We start from the raw sequence: 20,424 nt of genomic DNA, 5'->3' as shown, positions 1-20,424 counted from the left end.
TTTTGTGGTATGCGGGCCTCTCACTGTTGTGGCCTCTCCCATTGCGGAGCACAGGCTCCGGACGCACAGGCTCAGCGGCCATGGCTCACGGGCCCAGCTGCTCTGCAGCATGTGGGATCTTCCCGTACCGGGGCACGAACCCACGTCCCCTGCATCGGCAGGCGGACTCTCAACCACTGCGCCACCAGGGAAGCCCACAGACCTTTTTTATATTCTTTTTCCATTATGGTTTTTCTCAGTATATTGAATGTAATTCCCCGTGCTATACAGTAGGATCTTGTTGTAGCAGAAGCAGTTTCTTTAGCAAGAGTAAATAAATGTCTAAGTGCACATTTTGATATTATGGCCAGCTAAGGGTTCTAAGAGAATCAGCTATGGGGAGACAAAGGCAGGTGGGATAACAGGGAAGAGTGAGAGACTAAGTCTGGCTGTGGGGACCAGCTTAGAGGAAGAGGGAGAAAGAGATGGGGGTCAAGGTGCGGAAGTGTTATTCGGTTCACTTTACAGATATCCCACAGGTACAAATGTCAGATTGTCTTTCTCGAGTAGAAGCCAGCTTGTTTGAGGGCAGGATGATATGGTGGGTAACAGTATGGGTTCTGGAGCCAGATTGCTGGGGCCGGTTACTGACCTTAATGTCAGTGATGTAATCTACCCCCTTCATGTGGTTGTTGGAGGATTGCATGTAGGATTTTTAGAACTGTGCCTGGCACATTGCTGATTCTAATTATTTGCTGCTTCTGTTGTCGATGATGATGATGATGATCAAATAGGGAAACGTTTCTTTGTTCCCAGAACTTTCCTATGCAAGGTATGGTGTATCGGAGCAGCTGGCACCAAATTTGGAGTTGGTAGCAACTTAATAGCTGTGTGATCATTAGCTGTGTGATCCTTGGCACCTCCCAGCAGCAACTTCGTCATGTGTAAAATGAGTATAATATTTATCTTTCTGGTCTACTGAGAAAAATTCCATGAGAAAATATTTGTGCAAGTGATACAAATTTTATATAAAGTACTTTATATAAGGTACGGCATGTTTATGTATTCTCCTTCTCCTTTACACTTTAACAAGTCATTTGATTCTTCAAGCCTTATCTGTCTTTAAAAAAAAAAAAATCCCCTTGTATTTCTAAGTCCCAAATTTCACTGTCCATATGGGTGTCTATAAGGTATAGATCTATAACGCTAGGAAAGCACCTCTGTAACAGGAAAGACAGGCACACACATCACCATTTATTTCATAGGTTAGGAAGTGCCTCCGACTGCGAGTTCTTTCAGTGTGCTGAAAAGTCCCCTCAGAATGTCTAGAAAAATTCCTTCCTTCCTCTTTATCTACATCTTTCAATATCTCACTTTTAAAAAAAATTTTATTGAAGTATAGTTGATTTACAATGTTGTGTTAATTTCTGCTGTACAGCAAAGTGACTCAGTTATACATATATATTCTTTTTCATGTTTACAGTTTATCACAGGATCAGTATCTCACTTCTTTTCAAGACGACTTCAGTTGTCACTTCATGATGGAAGCCTACTGTAACATCTAGTCTGAATTATTATGATTCCCTGCTCTGGGCTCCTGTTATCCTTTGTACATATATATTACAGGACTTTTCACATTATATCATAATTTTTCCATTTTAACTCTGTCTTCTTTTCTAGCCAACAAACACCATCATCTTGGTTTTCCTGTGTGACTGACAAAGAGCATCCTAGGTGCCTATTATATTTGATAGGTTCCTTTTTTAAATCGATGAATCAGTCACATTTAATATAAACTCACTTCCTGATTTTATAGCAGAGACAATCCAAAGAGCCCAAATGAGTTGCCTAATGTTATAAAGCAGATCACAGGCAGATCAAGACTAGAACACAGGTGTCTAGGTTCTAGGCTTTGTGTTCTTTCTGGGTGGTTGATGAATGATCTGTGCTTGGAATGTCAACATGATAAAGGGTTTAACACTCTCATTATGGGTAAACACAAAGACATTATTTCTATCTGAATCTTAATGCAATGTAAAAAAAAAATTTCAAGGGATTATTTGCAATGGAAATGAATATGAAAATTTCTTATTCACTAGCAGTGTCTTCTTAAGTTATAAATACATTATTTTTCTCTGTTGATGCCTCTGTAAACCTCCTTTTATGGCAGTTGGTAAGTTTAATTATTTTTTGTTATAGGTGATCTCTACTGTATGGGTCACTATTTCTGTATAGTAAATTAAGCTGTAATGTGAAATTCTCCCTTGTCTATTAATTTTGTTCTTGCTGTCTCCAGGTTTCATTGCTTCAGACATGACATCAAGACACTCCAGTACACAGTTGTGGTTAATCACACATTATCATGAAATGGGATCGCTGTATGACTACCTTCAGCTTACTACTCTGGATACAGTGAGCTGCCTGCGAATAGTGCTGTCCATAGCTAGTGGTCTCGCACATTTACACATAGAGATCTTTGGGACCCAAGGGAAACCAGCCATTGCTCACCGAGATTTAAAAAGCAAAAACATCCTGGTTAAGAAGAATGGACAGTGTTGCATAGCAGATTTGGGTAAATTTTTAAAAATAGTTTTTAATTACTGTTTTAACTTCTGTTGTCTTCTCTTGTTTAGCCAGGTTGCATCATCTTTTTCCCTCCAAACACTTTGTCATGAAAAATTTCAAGCATGCAAATTGAAAGGGCTTCACGGTGAACACCTGTATATTTACCACCTAGATTCATTCTCCCATGAACATTTTACTGTTATCACATATCCAGCCTCCATTTATCAATACAGCTTAATCTTTGATACATTTCAAAGTAAACTGCAGACAAAAGAGTTCTTCCCTCCAGTGGCTTCAGCATACACACCAATATATCATTCACTGGAGTTCTTTGTTTACTTTTTTTCTCTTTTCAGGTAAAATTTATATTTCACTGAAATGCACAGATCTTAAGTATACACTCTCAGATTTTTGACAGATGCTGTAAAATCCAAATTGCTGTCAAGATACAGACCTTCCCATTACTCTAGAAAGTCACCTCATGCTGGTTCAGTCTGTTCCTGCCCCAGCCCACCCTGAGAGGCAACCAGTATACTGTTGCATTCTGATTTCACAAGCCTTACACAAAGTAGGCACACAATGAAATAACCTATGGAATGAATTTGTCTTAAAAATGGTTTATAAAGTTGTTCTGCAACCAAGGCAAAATTATCAATCAAAGAAAGAGGGAAAAAAAAAAATCCCCAAACTAATTTACCATTTGCCCTGCTGGCATATCTCATTCTTATGGTGTTAGGGTGATGCTTAATGTAGCTTTATTGCATTATAAATAAGATTATTTTCATTTATAGTGGCATTCTCTATAAAGCCTATTCATCCTAGACCCCTAGAATATTGGCTGAATAATTATGCTAACGAGAACTGAATTGTAATTTTGGTTATTCATTTCGGTGGACTACTGAGGATACTCACTCTCCTTGAATAAAAAATGGTTGCTCTTATTTTCATATCATTATAGTTATTGTTACATTGATAAACGTTTAGGCAGTGTTAGCTCTAATTACATAAATGATAAAATTGTTTTTAAACACAAGGGATTTGACATATCAGGAAAATTTCTTTCAAATACATTTATTTTTTTCAAATAAAGTTTTTCTTTAGCCCTTTAAAGTCCTTGTGTTCATGTTGAGAAATTATTTTATGGTGTTTTCCAAGTATAAGGAGGCATGACCCTAACGTTTTTGTTGTGGTGTAGAAGACTTTGATGGCTGTGCCATGGCTTATGGAGCTAAGGTGATTTGAGTTTCCCAGTTATTGACCCAGCATTTTTTTAATTAATACATTTATGTTTGGCTGCATTGGGTCTTCGTTGCTGCACGCAGGCTTTCTCTAGTTGCGGCGAGCGGGGGCTACTCTTCGTTGCGGTGTGCGGGCTTCTCATTGTGGTGGCTTCTCTTGTTGCAGAGCACGGGCTCTAGGCGTGCGGGCTCAGTAGTTGTGGCTCGCGGGCTCTAGAGCGCAGGCTCAGTAGTTGTGGCGCACGGGCTTAGTTGCTCCACGGCATGTGGGATCTTCCCAGACCAGGGCTCGAACCCATGTCCCCTGCATTGGCAGGCAGATTCTTAACCACTGCGCCACCAGAGAAGTCCCTGATCCAGCATTTTTGTACAGGTTTTTTCATCTATCTATTTACCTGCCCTAAGTGCTGACCTGCTTACACTCAGGGCAAGGGTGGGGGGGCTTAGCAAGGGGGACTTCAGTGTTTGGCACCGTGCCTTGAACGTCTCTATTGTTTGAAACTTTTATAATAGTGTGTTTATTCATGTTACTAAAAGTCAATTATGCCCACCTCACACAATTCTTGTAAGATTCAGAAATTTTATAAATGCTTGGCAAATAGTCATTCAAATGGTAGCTGCTGTTATAGTCCTGAGGCCAAGGGAAGATAGACAAATTGAGGCAGCTGTTGGTTTTGGTTTATGGGACTTGGGGGGAATTAGCAAATCCAACTAATTAATTATTTAATTACATTTATTTTGACCTATAGCTTTCCAGCTGGATTCACGGTTTCATACAGAAATCTGTGTTAAGGGGTCATTATTCAGGGAAGTAGATTGGTAGTACAGGAAACAGCTCCTGTGAGACTGCAATTTATATTAATTTTTTACTTTATACCTAGAAATTAAGGATCACTTGTTAGAAATTATGTTCTATTATTAATACTGTAAAACTTCCAGTATTTTAGCAAAAATACCAGTATTGTATTTTCCTTTTGATCATAGAAAAATTCAAGCATAAAGAAAGATTGAAAAAGTAGTATGATGGTCATTCATAGCCACAATACCTAGATTCAACGGTTATTAAAATGTTGCCAAATTTGCTTTATCTGTATGTGGCTGAGTGTATATATTTGCAAATTCATTTGAAAATAAGTTGCAGCTCCCCTGGTGGCATAGTGGTTGAGAGTCCGCCTGCTGATGCAGGGGACACGGGTTCGTGCCCTGGTCCGGGAAGATCCCACATACCGCGGGGCGGCTGGGCCCGTGAGCCATGGCCGCTGAGCCTGCGCATCCGGAGCTTGTGCTCCACAACGGGAGAGGCCACAACAGTGAGAGGCCCGCGTACCGCAAAAAAAAAAAAAAAAAAAAAAAGAAAAGAAAAGAAGTTGCAAAGTCACAACTCTTTACTACTAAATACTTCAAAGTGCAGCCCCTAAAAATACTTCTCTTGCATAATCACAGTTTATCACACCTAAAAGTTATTGATTATGCTTTAATATCATTTAATAGCCATTTTCAAATTTTTCCAGTTTTTTCAAACAAGAATTGAGGCACGTTGCATTTGGTTGGTTTGTCTCTTTATTAGTTAGTGTAATAATTATGGATTACTGGGAAACAAATTACGTCTAAAACTTAGCAGCTTAAAATAACACAAATTTATTATGTCACACAGTCAGTCAGCAGTCTTGGAACAACTCAGGTCTGTGGTTCTGGCTCAGGATCTTACAGGGGTAACAGTCATACCATCAGTCAGGGCTGCAGGCATCTGAAAGCTTGGTTGGGCCTGGAGGAACTTCTAGGATGGCTCACTCCCATGGCTGTTGATGGGAAGCCTCAGTTCCTTGTCATGTGGTCCTGTCCACTGGGCTGCTTGAGTGTCCTCATAACACTGTGAATGAGCCCAGAGAGAGCAAATAGGAAGCCATATGCCTTCTATGCCCTAATCTTAAAGATACACACTCTTCTGCCATATTCTGTTTGGTAGTCCAGCCCACGCTCAAGGCATGAGGAACTGAGTTTCCCCTCGTGAAGGGAGAAGTTTCAAAACACTTGTGGATGTATTTTTAAACCACCACAGCTAGTATTTCTATTCTCTATTTAAACTTCACCTTTTTTGTATTCTGTTATCTTTACTCTTTGGTTCTGGAAATGGTGGAGGGGCATTATGATTTGCGAAATGTTCGTAATGGCCATAGAATCTTAGGGTTGATTATAAAAATGAGAAGAGGAGCCAGTCTGATTTAGTCAAACGCAGTTGCCAGTATCTTTGGTGTTGAGGCTGAGATAACGTACGTGCCATCTCCCTTGCTTTATATGGAGTCATCATCTCACCCGTGCAAAGCCACGGAGTGGGAGGAGAAGCACTCTCCATAGATGACTTGCGGGATCCCCGCTGGGTTACGAAGGTTTACGTGGTCTGCTTGCTCCAGTTTGGCAGTTTTCATTATTTTGAGTGTTACAGGAATCACTTTCAGTTGGTCTGCATGTGCATCAAAAAGTAATGTCATTCTCAAATAAACCATGCACGTTAATCTGTCTATTCCCCTTGGTCTGTGAGGAATGCTGGGTCTCTAACTGGCTGAGGAATTCGGAAATGAGCCATGGTTTAAGATAGTGCTTCAAAACCATTTAACGTGATAGTTGTGCTTTGAACTGAGGGCCAGCTTAATGTTCTCTGTACATGTGGCGGCAGAGAGAGCCCCATGGGTTTGGTCCACGCTACCGTTCAGATGAGCGGCCCTTTTTTAGGGATGGAGCAGGGCCCGGGGCAGTTGGCCCTTTATGTAATGATAAATTACCTCAAAGTCCCTGCCTCACATGGTTTGAAGTTTGTGTTTGCAGTCTAGTGGGAGCTGTGCTGGAGCCTGAGAGCTTAATTTGCTCCTTGTTATTTAAGCCACTTGGAGGCTCCCATTTAACAAGTGAGTCTGTTTTCCTGTGGATTTCGAACACTGGCCTCATATTGGTTTGGTGTTATTAGTTTATTATTTACCCCAAACTTTTTGTCTCTGAGGTTCATCTGTTAACCTAAGAGACTCAAATGTTTCTGGCATCAGCCCTATTTCCTGCTCTCAACGGAAGTCATCACAAGGGCACTCCAGAGATGACTCTGGGTGTAATGCGGCAGTCACCATGGATGCCACAAGAGGGCGCTGTTCGTTGGGTTTGGTTTAAAAATCCTTCAGCAGCCGTCTGTGAGAAACGAAGGGAGCGGATTGACAATGTTGTCTTCTTCCTTTCAGGCCTGGCAGTCATGCATTCCCAGAGCACCAATCAGCTCGACGTGGGGAACAACCCCCGTGTGGGAACCAAACGCTACATGGCCCCCGAAGTTCTAGATGAAACCATCCAGGTGGATTGTTTCGATTCTTATAAGAGAGTCGATATTTGGGCCTTTGGACTTGTCTTGTGGGAAGTGGCCAGGCGGATGGTGAGCAATGGTAGGTATCTGATCTCAGATAATATTGTCCTTGTCCGAGTCCTCTTGATTCTGCTACCTTTAAAAGGGCAAAGGGAATATTTAAGTACACATTGTTCCGTGAATCATGCTTGTGAAGCTGTTGGCATTTATATTTGCTTTATGGCTGGTAGGTAGAAGGCACGTCGTGGCAGTCTGTTTTAACTGCAGGAGGGGAAACCGTGGTGGAAAAAGTATTTCTGCAAGAGACTACTTATTCCTTGGTTTGTTTTTTTTTATCAGTCCATATTTTATTTTTCCTTTCTCCGTCCTTTTTCTGCCTTTTTTTCCCACCCTTCCTCCTTCCTTGCTCTTCTCCCAAGTGAGTTTTATCATGAGAGCCTCAAGGAAATCTAAGGGTGAATTCTGCTATTAGAGGTATTTTTACTTCTTAAGTTTGGATTATTGAGAAAAGATTCAGGTTGCACACTCAGGATTCACTCGTTTGTAAGAAGCAGGCTGTACCTGCAAAGTAAGTGAAGTTTACATTCAGGAAGCCCTGAATAGGAGGCTCGTGCTGGTCCTCTTATAAATAAGCTTTATGAAACGGTGTTGCCTTAGCAGCTAGGGAAGCATATGTCTATCGATAATTTTTTACCCATATTCCCTACAGTGAACTTTCACCTCCATCTTTCAAATCAGCCACAAATACATTGTTGAACTTTAAGTTCACTGTATTCTGAAAGCACTACATATCCTCATTCAAATAGCACATGCCCCATCTACCCACAAAGTGGTTATTATAGCAGAACCTCTCGAATCGACTCAATCGACCTCTTCATACCTTCACAACTGGAAGTCCTATTTCACAAAGAATGTGTCTGAAATTGTTCCAGGAAAACAGAAGAAAATGCTATATATTTAAATTAATATTCATTTTCAGGAGATATTTTACCCTCCTGGGACCCACTGGAATCCTAGATTTGAAGTATTAAAGAAATAATGCATGAAGTCACTGACATATGTGCTCCATCCCACCTTCCACTCATAGTTTCTTGTAAGGATTGAAATTTTGGGGGTAACTACAACTTTCAAGAATAATAGCCAGAGAGTAGGAAGTTCTGGTTCTGTGAGCTAAGTGAAATTGGGGTAATGTAACATAGTTTTAGTGTGCAATAATTTAAGTTGGCAAGCCTTTGTGGTAGTTTTTTTCCCTCCCTAACAGCAGAGTGTGTTTGCTTTTAACACTCTTAAGGGTATCAAAGACAATGTTTTAAATTAAACATAAACATACATGCATTGTAACCAGACAGTTCTTTTAAAGTTTTTTTTTTTGGATGGAGTCATGAACATTTTCTTGGTAACTGTTTCTCAATTGTTGAGAGCTACTGACTTGTATTTTGTGCCATTCAAGTGCCTTGAGAATTGTTTGCAACAGAGTGATTGTTTTGCTGATTTATAAAGTTCTGAACTTTGCCTGAAATTGCAAAGCGACTTCATTTCCCCATCCCCGTCCCTAATAATTCTTGAGTGCCTTAGAGTTGAAAATCAAATTCTAATTAGTTTATTTTAAACACTTTAGAGAAGGATTGGTGTCATTATAAACTGTGTGGTGGGGAACTTGCCCCAGACGAAGAGGAAGTTAATATTCCAAGGCCAGGATAGTCCAGTCCAGCTATGGGTGCTGGAGCCATGCCAGGCAAGCCTGCGTGATGAGAGGCAAACTTGGCAGAAACTTGGGCTTTGGGCTTTGTAAGAACTCATGTTGCAAATTTGTTCCCTGTGTCGCAGGCTTAAACCCAAACGGCTTTCAAAGATCAGCTGTGATTAATAGGAGTCAGTTGGAGAATAGAGCCGTCAGTTTAAAATACAGCTCAACAAATAGTTTTCTTGATCTATCCTGTGTTTAACATTATTTTTGGAAAAAATATCGTGAAGGGTAGAGGAAGAGAGACTATTTTGGTTGCTTTCTGATTTACTGATCTCCCCCTTACATCATGGTTTAGATTGTTCCTAAAATTTTGTGGGTTGAGCTTCTGTTCTGTGGTGTGGTTTGATTTTTAGGGGGAGGTAAGGGTATGTCATGTCTCATTTTAAATCAGCTACTGTCCCTTGGCAATGACTCATTTGATATTTCCCCTTCTCTTTCTCTAGTCCTCCTTCTTCCATGAATATTCACACGCACACACACACGCGCAAGCACACGCACACGCACACAGAAATCAGTTTATCCAAACTCAAACTTGAAAGTGTTCAGTGCTGCTTGCGTACCTGTTAATATTTTCATTATTACCACCCCCAAACAGAAAAATGAGTAGAAAGAAAAATAAGAAAAATTTGCCTTTACCTTCCAGTATTCACGTTTCTTTGCCTTTCTTCCCTGTGCAACCACGTACATATCTTTTTACTTAGTTGTAATCATAGTGTAAATATAATTCTGTATCATCTTTTTCATTTGTGTTTCTTAAATGTTGTTAGTCTGTTTTTATTTTAGATGGTCCCATGATATTTCATTAATTTAACCATTTCTATGTTGTCGGACATCCTCTTTCCTCCATGTAGACATCTTTGTTCATACAACTTTTTCATTTGGGGAATTATTCTTAGTCTGAAAAAAAAGTAGACCTATTAGGTCAAAGAATTTGGATGTTTTTATGGCTTCACACATAACTGCCAAATTGCTTTCCATGAGTTGTTCTAATTTACAATATCCCGCTCACCCCAGGGTGTGATGTACCTATTTCACTTTCTTACTAGCTTTAAGAACTGACATTAAAGGATATATATTTTTGAAATTATTGCATACTAAATGTACCTCATTTAACTATATGAATATCTTAGGGAGGTCATTATAATTATGCATCTTTGAGTTTCTGAGTCCATTATAAAAATTGATGACCAGATAGTTCTCCTGGAGTAATACAGTCCTCAAGTGAACCATGAGTATAAAAATATGTCGCGGGCTTCCCTGGTGGCGCAGTGGTTGAGAGTCCGCCTGCCGATGCAGGGGAGGCGGGGCTGCTATTATTAAACCTATTATTATTGTTGTGATTGAAAGAGACTATTTTTGTGATTTTATTTTGGAAAAGCCCAGTAAAGTCAGAAGAGCGACTGACCTCAGATCAATAGGCTAAAAGTTCTATCATAGCAGCCAGTCCTCCATTTACTTGAAAATCATTTATCAAATACCTGCCAGTTTCCAGGCACTGTGTAAGAGCCTGAGAAAAATAACATGAAGATACATGTTGTGATAAGACCCGTCATGATCCCAACTACTCAAGCATAGAGTCAGAGGACCTGGTTTCAAAGAATAATGCCAAGAAGGGTTTTCAAGAAGATTCTGCAAATGCTTCAGCTCGTTCTCTACCGTATTCATAATTCTGCTTCTTGAAATTGCTGTGGTAGATTTCTTCTCTGATCATTTACCTTTCTTCCTCTCAATGACAATCATTGCTTCTGGCGTTGTTTTTGTTGTCATTACCAGAGGGACAGCCTTGTAGGAATTATGCCAAAACTCAGAGAAATTCACCACTCTTGGACTAGAAGAATTAGTGAGGCATTGAACTGCCCAGGGTAGTCCTGAGCATTTCGAAACAGAGGGAGCAAAAGCCAGAACCTGGCTATATTATTATATGAAACCCGGGCATCTTTGGGCCTTTTAACCTTCTGAAAGGTCCTTGAGTATTGTTTAAATAGAAATAAACCCTGGGTTCTAAAAAAAAAAAAAAAAAAAAAAGTCGCATTTTGTATTTTCATGGGAATTTTACATTTCTTTGCTAATAATAATAAACTTCCTGCTGTGTCTGTACAGGAAATGAGAGTTAAGTCCATTTTCACATCTGAAAATTTCTCAGTAGTGTCTTTTGGAATTTACGGTTTGTGTTCAGTTTGACACTGAATTTGGAATTGGTCGGAAGGAAAGCCATTTTCTGACCATTTCTGGGTGAATTTTCTATATGAATCTAAGGCAGGGGTTTGCTTGAATCACTAGTTCTTAAGCCAGAGAGTGTGCAGCAGAATCACCTAGAAACACAGAGTACTGAACCGTCCCCAAGAGTTTCTGATTTAGTAGGTCTAGGTTTGGACCCAGGATCTCCCTTTCTAGCAGGGCCCCAGGTGATGCTGTGCTGCTAGGTCAGCGACCGTACTCTTGGGATCTCAGGTTAAAATGGAATATATCGGTCTCACCCAGGCCAGGAAATAAAGACTGTCCCTGGGATGCTGACACAGCCCATCTGAGCAGGATTTCCTGATTTGTGTTCTTATGCTTCAGGTTGAAGCTTCTTCTCTCTTCCAAGCTGAAGAGGGGTCCCTTTCTCCTTTGAGTCTTGCAGCTAGGCCTTGGCCTTTCTTTCAAGATTTTTGCTACTGCTCTGGCAGTGTTCTTCCAGTGTTCTGCAGACACACTGGTTTCTGGTTACCTGGGTTCAGTGTGGTGTGAAGACAGAAATCGACACGTGGATTCCGCAGATGAATGGGTGCATCACGGCTCTTCGCGTGTGCCATTTAGCTTTGGTCTGATCAAAAACCTCTAGTAGCCCCATCCAAGCATCCTGCAGCAGTTCCCTCTTGAGATCAGAAGTCCTCTCTCTGGAACCTCAGCCTTCGGTGTCACACCTTGTTTGGATCCCTGTATGCAGAAACGCCAGAGGTGTTCTGCTCTAATACTGTGGTCACATCTGCTCATGGGTTTAAAAGCTAATAACTAAAATGACCTTCACTGATCCTCCTGTAGCACATCTTTGACTGTGGCATCATCCAGGCAGCATGAGCCTCTGTTATACCCTTCACGTGTTTCCTCTTCGCTGCCCGCAGGAGGGCTATGTGGACATACTTTTGTTTCAGTGACTGGCTTTGGTTATTCCATTTTGTGATGGAATCCAGTGTTGAAATGTGTCAAAAAGCACTTGTATCTCATTGAAAAAACCCTGCTGGCTGAGCTGCATCTCTTAATGGGGTGGGGCTAGGGAATACTTGTTAGAATAAGCTTAGGTTTGGCGCACAGACTTCGGAAAACCTCTTCTAATGAGCCCTTGGGCTTGCTAAGGAATGGCGTGTGCCTCAAGTTCCTGAGCACAATGGGCTTGTATATAGAAACCATGACAACTCTGATTTTCTTCAGCAACTTAATATCCAATGTGTCTCACGATTTTATTTCACTACCTTAGTGTATATTAAGGTTTGAACAAAGGGAAGACTCATATTAGGGAAAATTTTTAGTATTCATTCAAGCAATTTCTTTCAGGTTTGCTTTATTTCGTTTGAGCCTTTAGGTGAGTGGTTGGGGGCAGGAATATGGAAGTGGGATTTTTCTCTCACTGATTCCTGGAATTTCGTGTCCCTGATTTAAAGATCTAGACCAAAGGAGGGCAGTCAACTGACCTCACGACAGAATAACCAGAGGCCAGCAGAACTTTACTGGGTATTGTTCACTGCTTACTGGTCTCTTTTCCTTGACACATCTTTAACAGCAGGTGTCTCCACCAAGACAAGTATCTGTGGTGTCAACCTTGTAACAGCCCCAGCATCCAGTGAATGATACATTCTTCTTCTCATGAGACCTCTACAGATAGCAAACGCTTGGAAGTCTTCCGGAGCTTCTCCCTCTAGGTCTGAGGGTGTGTGAGATGTAAGGCGTCTTGTCAAAGCTTAACTCAGAGCGTGGCTGTGCATCTCTCCTAGGCCCTTTGACCTAGGCCCTTTGACCTTTCTTCTGACAACTGTCACATTAATAAATATTTTTAGCAGGGCCTGACTATGAAGCAATCTGTGAACCATTTATTTTGGCTATGCCACATTGCTGAGAATCCCAGTAACAGAAATTACTTTTAACAGATTTCAGATAATGCATTTAGTCTTGATTTGAATAATGTGCATGGTTCCATATGCCCATGAATTGTAGTGGGGATAGCAGGATGAGGTCATCACTGCCACACAGATACTTTACTTAGCAGGGAACAGAGCTGTCCTGCCAGCTCTGTTTCTGTTTCTGTTTCTGAAAGGAGTACCTGCCTTAGGGAGAGGCAGGGCTTCCCAGCTAGTGCGCCTTGTTGGTTACAGGAGTGCCTGAGGTACTGGTTCTCTGAAACTTCCAGCAGCAAGGCAGCACCAAGGGCGACCAGAACCTCCTGGGCTGTCGTCCCCTCTGCTGTGAGCAGCTCCGTCCGTTTATATATTAGTCGTTTTTGATGTTGGCCATGGCTTGAAAACTGTGTTTGAAATCCTTCTGTGAGGAATGTTAAGCAAAGTGACACAAATAGTTGATATACCTTTTTGAATCCTTCCTACCAGGAAAAAAATGCCTCTCTGAAAACAGTGTTTCCCAAGATTCTCTCATACACATACTACCTTTATGATTTCTTTTCATATCCAAATGCCCCTTGTACCATTATTTTCTTAATCATTTAAGTCAGCTAACTTTTTCAAACATTTCTTTTTAAAAGGAAATTAACATCACTATTGGAAGTGGGAAAACCAGTTATCCCAGTTATCCCATGGCATTAAAATGGAAGGTAACGTTAATAATACATATGCAGTTATTTAATAAGACAAAAAAGTTTTGTCCTTGAACCATATCTAATTTTCTCACAGGTGGCCACCCCTGAAGGAAACACTGTATTAACTTAGAGTCCTATCAGAAGCCCAACATGAACCACTCTCATTCTCTGTAAAATGGCTTTAGTTGTAATGTTCCAATCTCTGAAGGGTTTCATAGTTCCTGTAGGAGTTCACTGTTAATGGCAGCTCTCTGCAGGGATGCCGATGCTGGGGATCCTGCCCCCCCTTGCCTGTTACCTGAGCGTCCACCCAAGCTGTGGTGCAGCGAAGAGAGACCACGGACATGAAGTGAGCAGGCCCTTGTGACGAGATTAATGCATTATCCCATTTGGGGCTTGTTGGGAAGAATTCTAGAATACAAACAGGGAATTGGATTCAGGTTAGTGTTTGTTATTACTTAGCTGTGAACTTGGACAAGTACGTTTTCCCTGGGTGGTCCTCAGCTTCTTTTTCTCAAGGAAAGGAAGGCTGTGATCTGCATGATTCTGACATCCCCTGGATCTGGCTTTGCCTCACCTTCAGAGTATTCAAATGATGGCCAAGTCCACAGTCCCCTATCTGCAATTGAGAAATCCCCAAAGCTCTGAGAGCCAAAAGCTATTGGTTTGGGTAGGGAGGGTCATGAGGAAGGCCTTGTTTCCAGAGACTTGCATTTTTAGAAAGACCCCTCTGGCGTTTCATGGGGTTTGAAGGTTGTTTCCAGGTTGTTCTTATTAATCTGCACATTCGCTTTGTGATGTGTACTTTAAAGGTGTTGGAACTAAGGCCTGGCAATTAAGGGGTTTACTCAGAACCATGCAGCAAATTAATGATAGGGATATTGTTGGTAAAGATATATTTGCCCCAGAGAAGAGAAAACTTTCAGTTAGACACATGTTCAGGAAAAAAAAAAAAAAAAAAGTATAAATCAGATACACATGCCCAAAGCTGTGGGGAGGAGGTTATGAATAGTTTCTCTGATTCTTTCCGTGGCCCTCTGAGTCGCAGCCCCTACCGTGGAAAAGCGAGGCCTGGCACGGTTCGTCCTTCCTTGACCACTGTTTAAGAGCTCCTCTTCCACTGCATTCCTGGATCCTCTGTTGCTTGTACCACTCCTTTGGCACTCGAAGTCCTTTGTATTTTTAGTCGCTTTTCCTGAATTCACGCTGTGCTGTTCGCTGGCTCACGATTTGGCAGTTGCTCATTGGGTGCCGTTGTAAAAGGACTGAGAGGCCACTTTTTCTCTGGCAGAGTGAGGAGCAGTTGTAAGTAACTTCCTACCTTGACAGCACAGGTAATTTCACAGTCTGACCCTGACCGCTCACCCTCCCCACCACCGTGTGCACTGATTTCAGCTACAGGGAATTTCCCTCCTCTCCAACACGGGAGGATCATTTGTAACCCCTTGTCTTTGTCCGATATCATCGGCCCCCAACCTGGATTGCCCCTTCTTGTCCCATCCTCTCCTCTTTCTTGAAAACTCATCTTTCTATGTTCAGCCAGGCCCTAGCTCCCAGAAAGCTTGTGCTCCCATGGCACCTGGTTTATATCTGGTGCTTCAACCACACAGGTGTTCAGTTCTCTGAAACCCACTGAACACCATGCCCCCCCCCTCACCTCTTCTCCCTGGTCCTACTTTGTACAATTTTTTTTCGTGTCTTCCTTTCCCATTATTCTCATCACCAACATCACATCTTTATTTTTATATCCCTAGTGCCAAGGACAACCTCTGGCTCCACACAGTTTAAGGGACCAAAATGGTTTTTGAGCCAATTCAGGAACTCACAAGTAAAACTTAGTGAGAATTTCCAATCTATCTTTGCCTTTCAAGATATAAAGTATACAGAGGGGTGAAAAACATTTTTGAGGTTTTTTGTGTTTTGTGTTTTTTAAACAAGATTTCCATTATCTAAGGAAAAAAGAGAGGGACTTGTTTTCATCTTCCACTAGACTTTGAGTTCCTTGAAAACTGAGAGTATGTCTTATACTTTTATCATCCTCAACATTTCGAATGGTGTTCCACACATGGTTGGTATGTAATATACTTTATATTAATTGAAATAATTGTTTTCCTTGACCAGAGGGTGTTCCATATAACTGCTGGAGTTTAATACCAGGTTTATTTCATGCTGGGAAAGCATGACCAACATCAGATGGAAACAGTCAACAGTTAGACCAATGGTTGACAAAAAAGGCATGACTAAGTTCCAGGCATGATCAATTAAATGGTCTTTTTAAACTTGATTCCTTTTGTTAAAACACGGCAGTATTTACTAAGATTAAAATATGGGAAATATAAACCCAAGGGAAAACTTCATCTTTGTATAGTGAATTTTTTTGTTGAGTATCCCCAGATCCTATGTTTTAAAAATCCAGCCATGCTTTTTTTCTTTTGCATTTATAGAAAAATTGATGTTCCCATAACCCTTCCCAAGCTAGCCAGGCGAATTACTTCAAATAGCTGGCTGTTATGCTAGATTTTTAAAGACTAAAACCAGGCTATTAAATATATTCTCCTTTAGAAAAGTTGAGAGGTGGTGATGGGCACAATCCTACTGTTTCTTATAAGTTCATGTGGCCCTTATAAAGGTATAAATTATCTTGCTGGTCTGTGTCCAGCTGTATTTTATGTGATGTCTCCTGGTAATACATGTACTGAAAAGAATTAAAATATTGTTGAATGCTTCCTGGGGTCCTTACAAGAGAAGTAGGTAAGGTCTGAGATGAGGTATCTCGAGACTTCTGAAAGCAGTGGTTTATGCCCAGTCTGAACTGTTTACCATTTGTCAGGAAAGGTTTTAATCCATTGACTAATACACATTACAAACACAGTCAAGCAATGTGGGTAAGTTAGTCTTAATATCAACTAGAATTTTCAAATTTAGACTACATTCCATTTTTAAAATAAACTCTTGAATCTATGTAGTTTAACAAAACTGTAGTATTTAACAGATGTTCCTTATCATGACTAATCTTTTTCATAAGTGGTTTGTCTTTATGTGGGATTTGTGAGAACAACTAACTTCTCACTGTTAATTTCTTTGATAAATGAAAAGGCAGTTGAAGCTTTTCAGGTAGCTTATAGGAGCTAGAAAAACTTAGAAATTATTAAAACAGCCTCCTCCCACCTGTGCCAACACTCTGGTAGGTATTTAGGAACAGAAGAAAGTTACATGGAGGAAGGAAAGAGGGCAGTAAACTAATCCACTGTCCTCACCATTGAGGCCTTTGATGATGAGAGAAAAATAAGGGATTTTCTGGGTCTCATTTCTATAAAGGAAAGAATCAACTTTCTAATTCTAAATTATTGCTTAAAATTTTTCTCTTTGTGGAACTACTTTCTTAGTGAAAAGTAAGGAACTGATGTAATTTTGCTGGGAAAAAAGGTTTCTAAGGCGTTGGAAACCATGCAGGGCAGAAGCTGAAATTAGCGACTTTCACATTTGCTTGGGAGTAAGAGAAAAGTTCATTCTTTTCAGCCATTCTTCTGCCTTTCCAAAAGACTGTCCTCTGCATTTTATTTTGTGCCTTTGATATGAGCGGAAATAACAGAGCCATCAGACAGACAACTGTGAATGACAGAGGGTACTCAGAGCACACAGAATGAATGAGTGAGGAAATAGTATTTGATGTTACGTTACTTGCATCCTCCCAGTTGGAGGGATTATTTTGTAGCAATGCATTTTCCCCTAATCATAAAAAAAAAGGGGTATTTTTGATGATGGTCTTGGATTGTTTGTTTGCCTCCAGCTCTAGTTGTGGCCAACTTTTTATTTCAGTTTATGGTTTGAAAACACTAGATTCATGTACCTTCTTTAGGTATTTTGTCCTTTTTAATCACTGAAGGGACTCTCGTTCTGTCTCCTGTGCCCTGTTGGGCACTGCAGAGCTATTTGTATGCACTCTTGGAGCGTTTTGTTATAATTACATGAGGGGTAGTCATGTTTTCTTCTAACATTTATTGTTCCTCCAGTTCTCTGCAGGGCTTCTATTTATTGCTTTGTTTTCCACTTATTTTAAGACCTACCTGTAGCTTTCAGAATCACCCTGAAGTTTGAGGAAGGTGATCAGTACTTTTTCTGTCAACGCTGTAACCTGCGACAACCATCAGTACAACCCTGGGAACCTCTACTCTTTTGCTAACCCAACACAATTCTTGTCCATGTGTGTAGGTATTGTGGAGGATTACAAGCCACCGTTCTATGATGTGGTTCCCAATGACCCAAGTTTTGAAGATATGAGGAAGGTGGTCTGTGTAGATCAACAGAGGCCCAACATACCCAACAGATGGTTCTCAGACCCGGTAAGAGCAGTGCTTTCTTAGTTTTAGAGCTATACTTAGCTGTCTGCTATTTGCATTCTCTTGATTTTTCAGCTGGTAGAGTTCTTGAGTGATCTGCCCTGTTTCTTTCTCTCCCTATTTTATGTAGGAGCTTTAGACCTAGTTGAGCAGGTTCACAAAATGGTCTCATTCTTGAAAGAGCCATTTCTGATAGATCTTGCTAATGAATGACAACATTCACAAGATTTCCTACCCTTGATTAGCTCCAGGAATTGGGAGACGCATTACTATGCCACTGGCCCTAGGACTGCAGTTTCACATGTAAACCAAGAGACCTGAGTGATGCTTTTTAACCTCTTTCCTATCTCTGCCTCTCTTCCAAACATAGGCTGTTTAATGCTGACAATCCTTATTGCTGCTGTTAAGTAGTTAAGTAGCAAATCTAAGGCATTGAGAAATGACCCTATCTGCATATCTCAGTTTTAACTCTGGGTTAGTGTTACGGCTTTTAGCACCATAAAACCATCAAACCATCAACCACACTGGGCTGTGTAACTGACTTGATAGTCAGTTGGTAGCATTAGGAGTCCAGAGGGCAGAGTTTAAGAAACTCAAGAGTGGTTTCTTTATCAGTGGCTAAGGCCTTGATTATTTGTGTAAGGAAAATGGTAATAACATCACTTGAACTTCACAAGACCTGCAGAGCCCTGCAAAACAGTTGACGTAACATCTGCCCAGCTACTTTTTCACTGTGGTGTTGGTTCTTTCTCTCCTCAGACATTAACCTCCCTGGCCAAGCTGATGAAAGAATGCTGGTATCAAAATCCATCTGCCAGACTCACAGCCCTGCGTATCAAAAAGACTTTGACCAAAATTGATAATTCCCTAGACAAATTGAAAACTGACTGTTGACATTTTCACGGTGTCAAGAAGGAAGATCTGACGTTGTCCAGCTGGGACCTAATGCTGACCTGACTGGTTGTCAGAACAGAATCCATCTGTCTCCCTCCCCAAATGACTGCTTTGACAAGGCCGACATCTTACCCGGCCGTGTGCTGGGGAGACACCAAAACCACCCTAACCTCGCTCAATGACTGTGAACTGGGCATTTCACAAACTGTTCACGCTGCAGAGACTCATGTTGGACAGACACTGTTGCAAAGGTAGGGAACTGGAGGAACACAGAGAAATCCTAAAAGAGATCTGGGCATTAAGACAGTGGCTTTGCATATCTTCACAGGTCTCCTAGACACTCCCCACGGGAAACTCAAGGAGGTGGTGAATTTTTAATCAGCAATATTGCCTGTGCTTCTCTTCTTTATTGCACTAGGAATTCTTTGCATTCCTTACTTGCACTGTTACTCTTAATTTTAAAGACCCAATTTGCGGAAACATTGGCTCCGTACTCCACTGGTCTGTCTTTGGATAATAGGAATTCAATTTGGCAAAACAAAATATAATGTCAGACTTTGCTGCATTTTACACATGTGCTGATGTTTACAATGACGCTGAACATTAGGAATTGTTTATACACAACTTTGCAAATTATTTATTACTTGTGCAGTAGCAGTTTTTACAAAACTGCTTCGTGCATATGTTAAAGCTTATTTTTATGTGGTCTTATGATTTTATTACTGAAATGTTTTTAACACTATACTCTGAAATGGACATTTTCTTTTATTATCCGTTAAATTCACATTTTAAGTGCTTCACATTTATGTGTGTAGACTGTAATTTTTTTTTCAGTTCATATGCAGAACGTATTTAGCCATTACCCATGTGACACCACCGAATATATTACTGATTTAGAAGCAAAGATTTCAGTAGAATTTTAGTCCTGAACGCTGTGGGGAAAATGCATTTTCTTCAGAATTATCCATTATGTGCATTTAAACTCTGCCAGAAAAAAATAACTATTTTGTTTTAATCTACTTTTTGTATTTAGTAGTTATTTGTATAAATTAAATAAAATGTTTTCAAGTCAAAGTGAATTTTTTCAACATGTAAAAAAGATCTACATATTATAAAGCATTTTCTTGTGGGAACAATAGAAGCACAAAATTAACTTGTAAGTCGAATTTGCTTTTTAAGAAGTCTATTAATGAGCCTGAGGTTTCTAGGGGGATGCCTTCCAGTTTGAATTTGGTATCAGAAAATTTAGATTTTGGGTTTTTTTTTTGGGGGGGGGGGCTGTGATTTTATTTTTTTCTTGTTCAGTTTCCCCAGCTTTGAAGTGAGGGTTACAGACTTGTCTGAGCTGCCTCCTTCACAAGGGATTTGTTAGTATAAGTGGAGGGAAGGAGGTCAAAGCATTTTGTTTAGTATAAGGTCCTGTGTGAGAGGAAAGTGGTCTTATGCATCTCACCTTGCTGCTTTGGGAGAGTCCACTGTTGGCTTTTTTCACTTCTTGAAGTGTTCAACGGGATTGAAAATGTAGAGTTTCG

General features: G+C 40.5%; 1 protein-coding gene across 1 annotated transcript in view; it reads left to right on the top strand.

The window, feature by feature from the left end:
- ACVR1 (activin A receptor type 1) overlaps nt 1–19,966 on the top strand; it is a 76,522-nt gene extending 56,556 nt beyond the window's left edge. Inside the window, exons 7-10 of the mRNA XM_007446448.1 lie at nt 2,276–2,551; nt 7,007–7,204; nt 17,871–18,001; nt 18,758–19,966. Of these exons, the coding sequence (XP_007446510.1) occupies nt 2,276–2,551; nt 7,007–7,204; nt 17,871–18,001; nt 18,758–18,892 (740 nt within the window). The 3' untranslated portion in view covers nt 18,893–19,966. The remainder of the gene's footprint in view (nt 1–2,275; nt 2,552–7,006; nt 7,205–17,870; nt 18,002–18,757) is intronic.
- The last annotated feature ends 458 nt before the right edge of the window (nt 19,967–20,424 follow it).

Source organism: Lipotes vexillifer, unplaced genomic scaffold, assembly GCF_000442215.2.
Source record: "Lipotes vexillifer unplaced genomic scaffold, Lipotes_vexillifer_v1.1 scaffold173, whole genome shotgun sequence".
Taxonomy (NCBI): Eukaryota; Metazoa; Chordata; class Mammalia; order Artiodactyla; family Lipotidae; genus Lipotes; species Lipotes vexillifer.
Note: the sequence above shows the minus strand (reverse complement) of the source record. Positions and strands in the feature narration are given on the sequence as shown.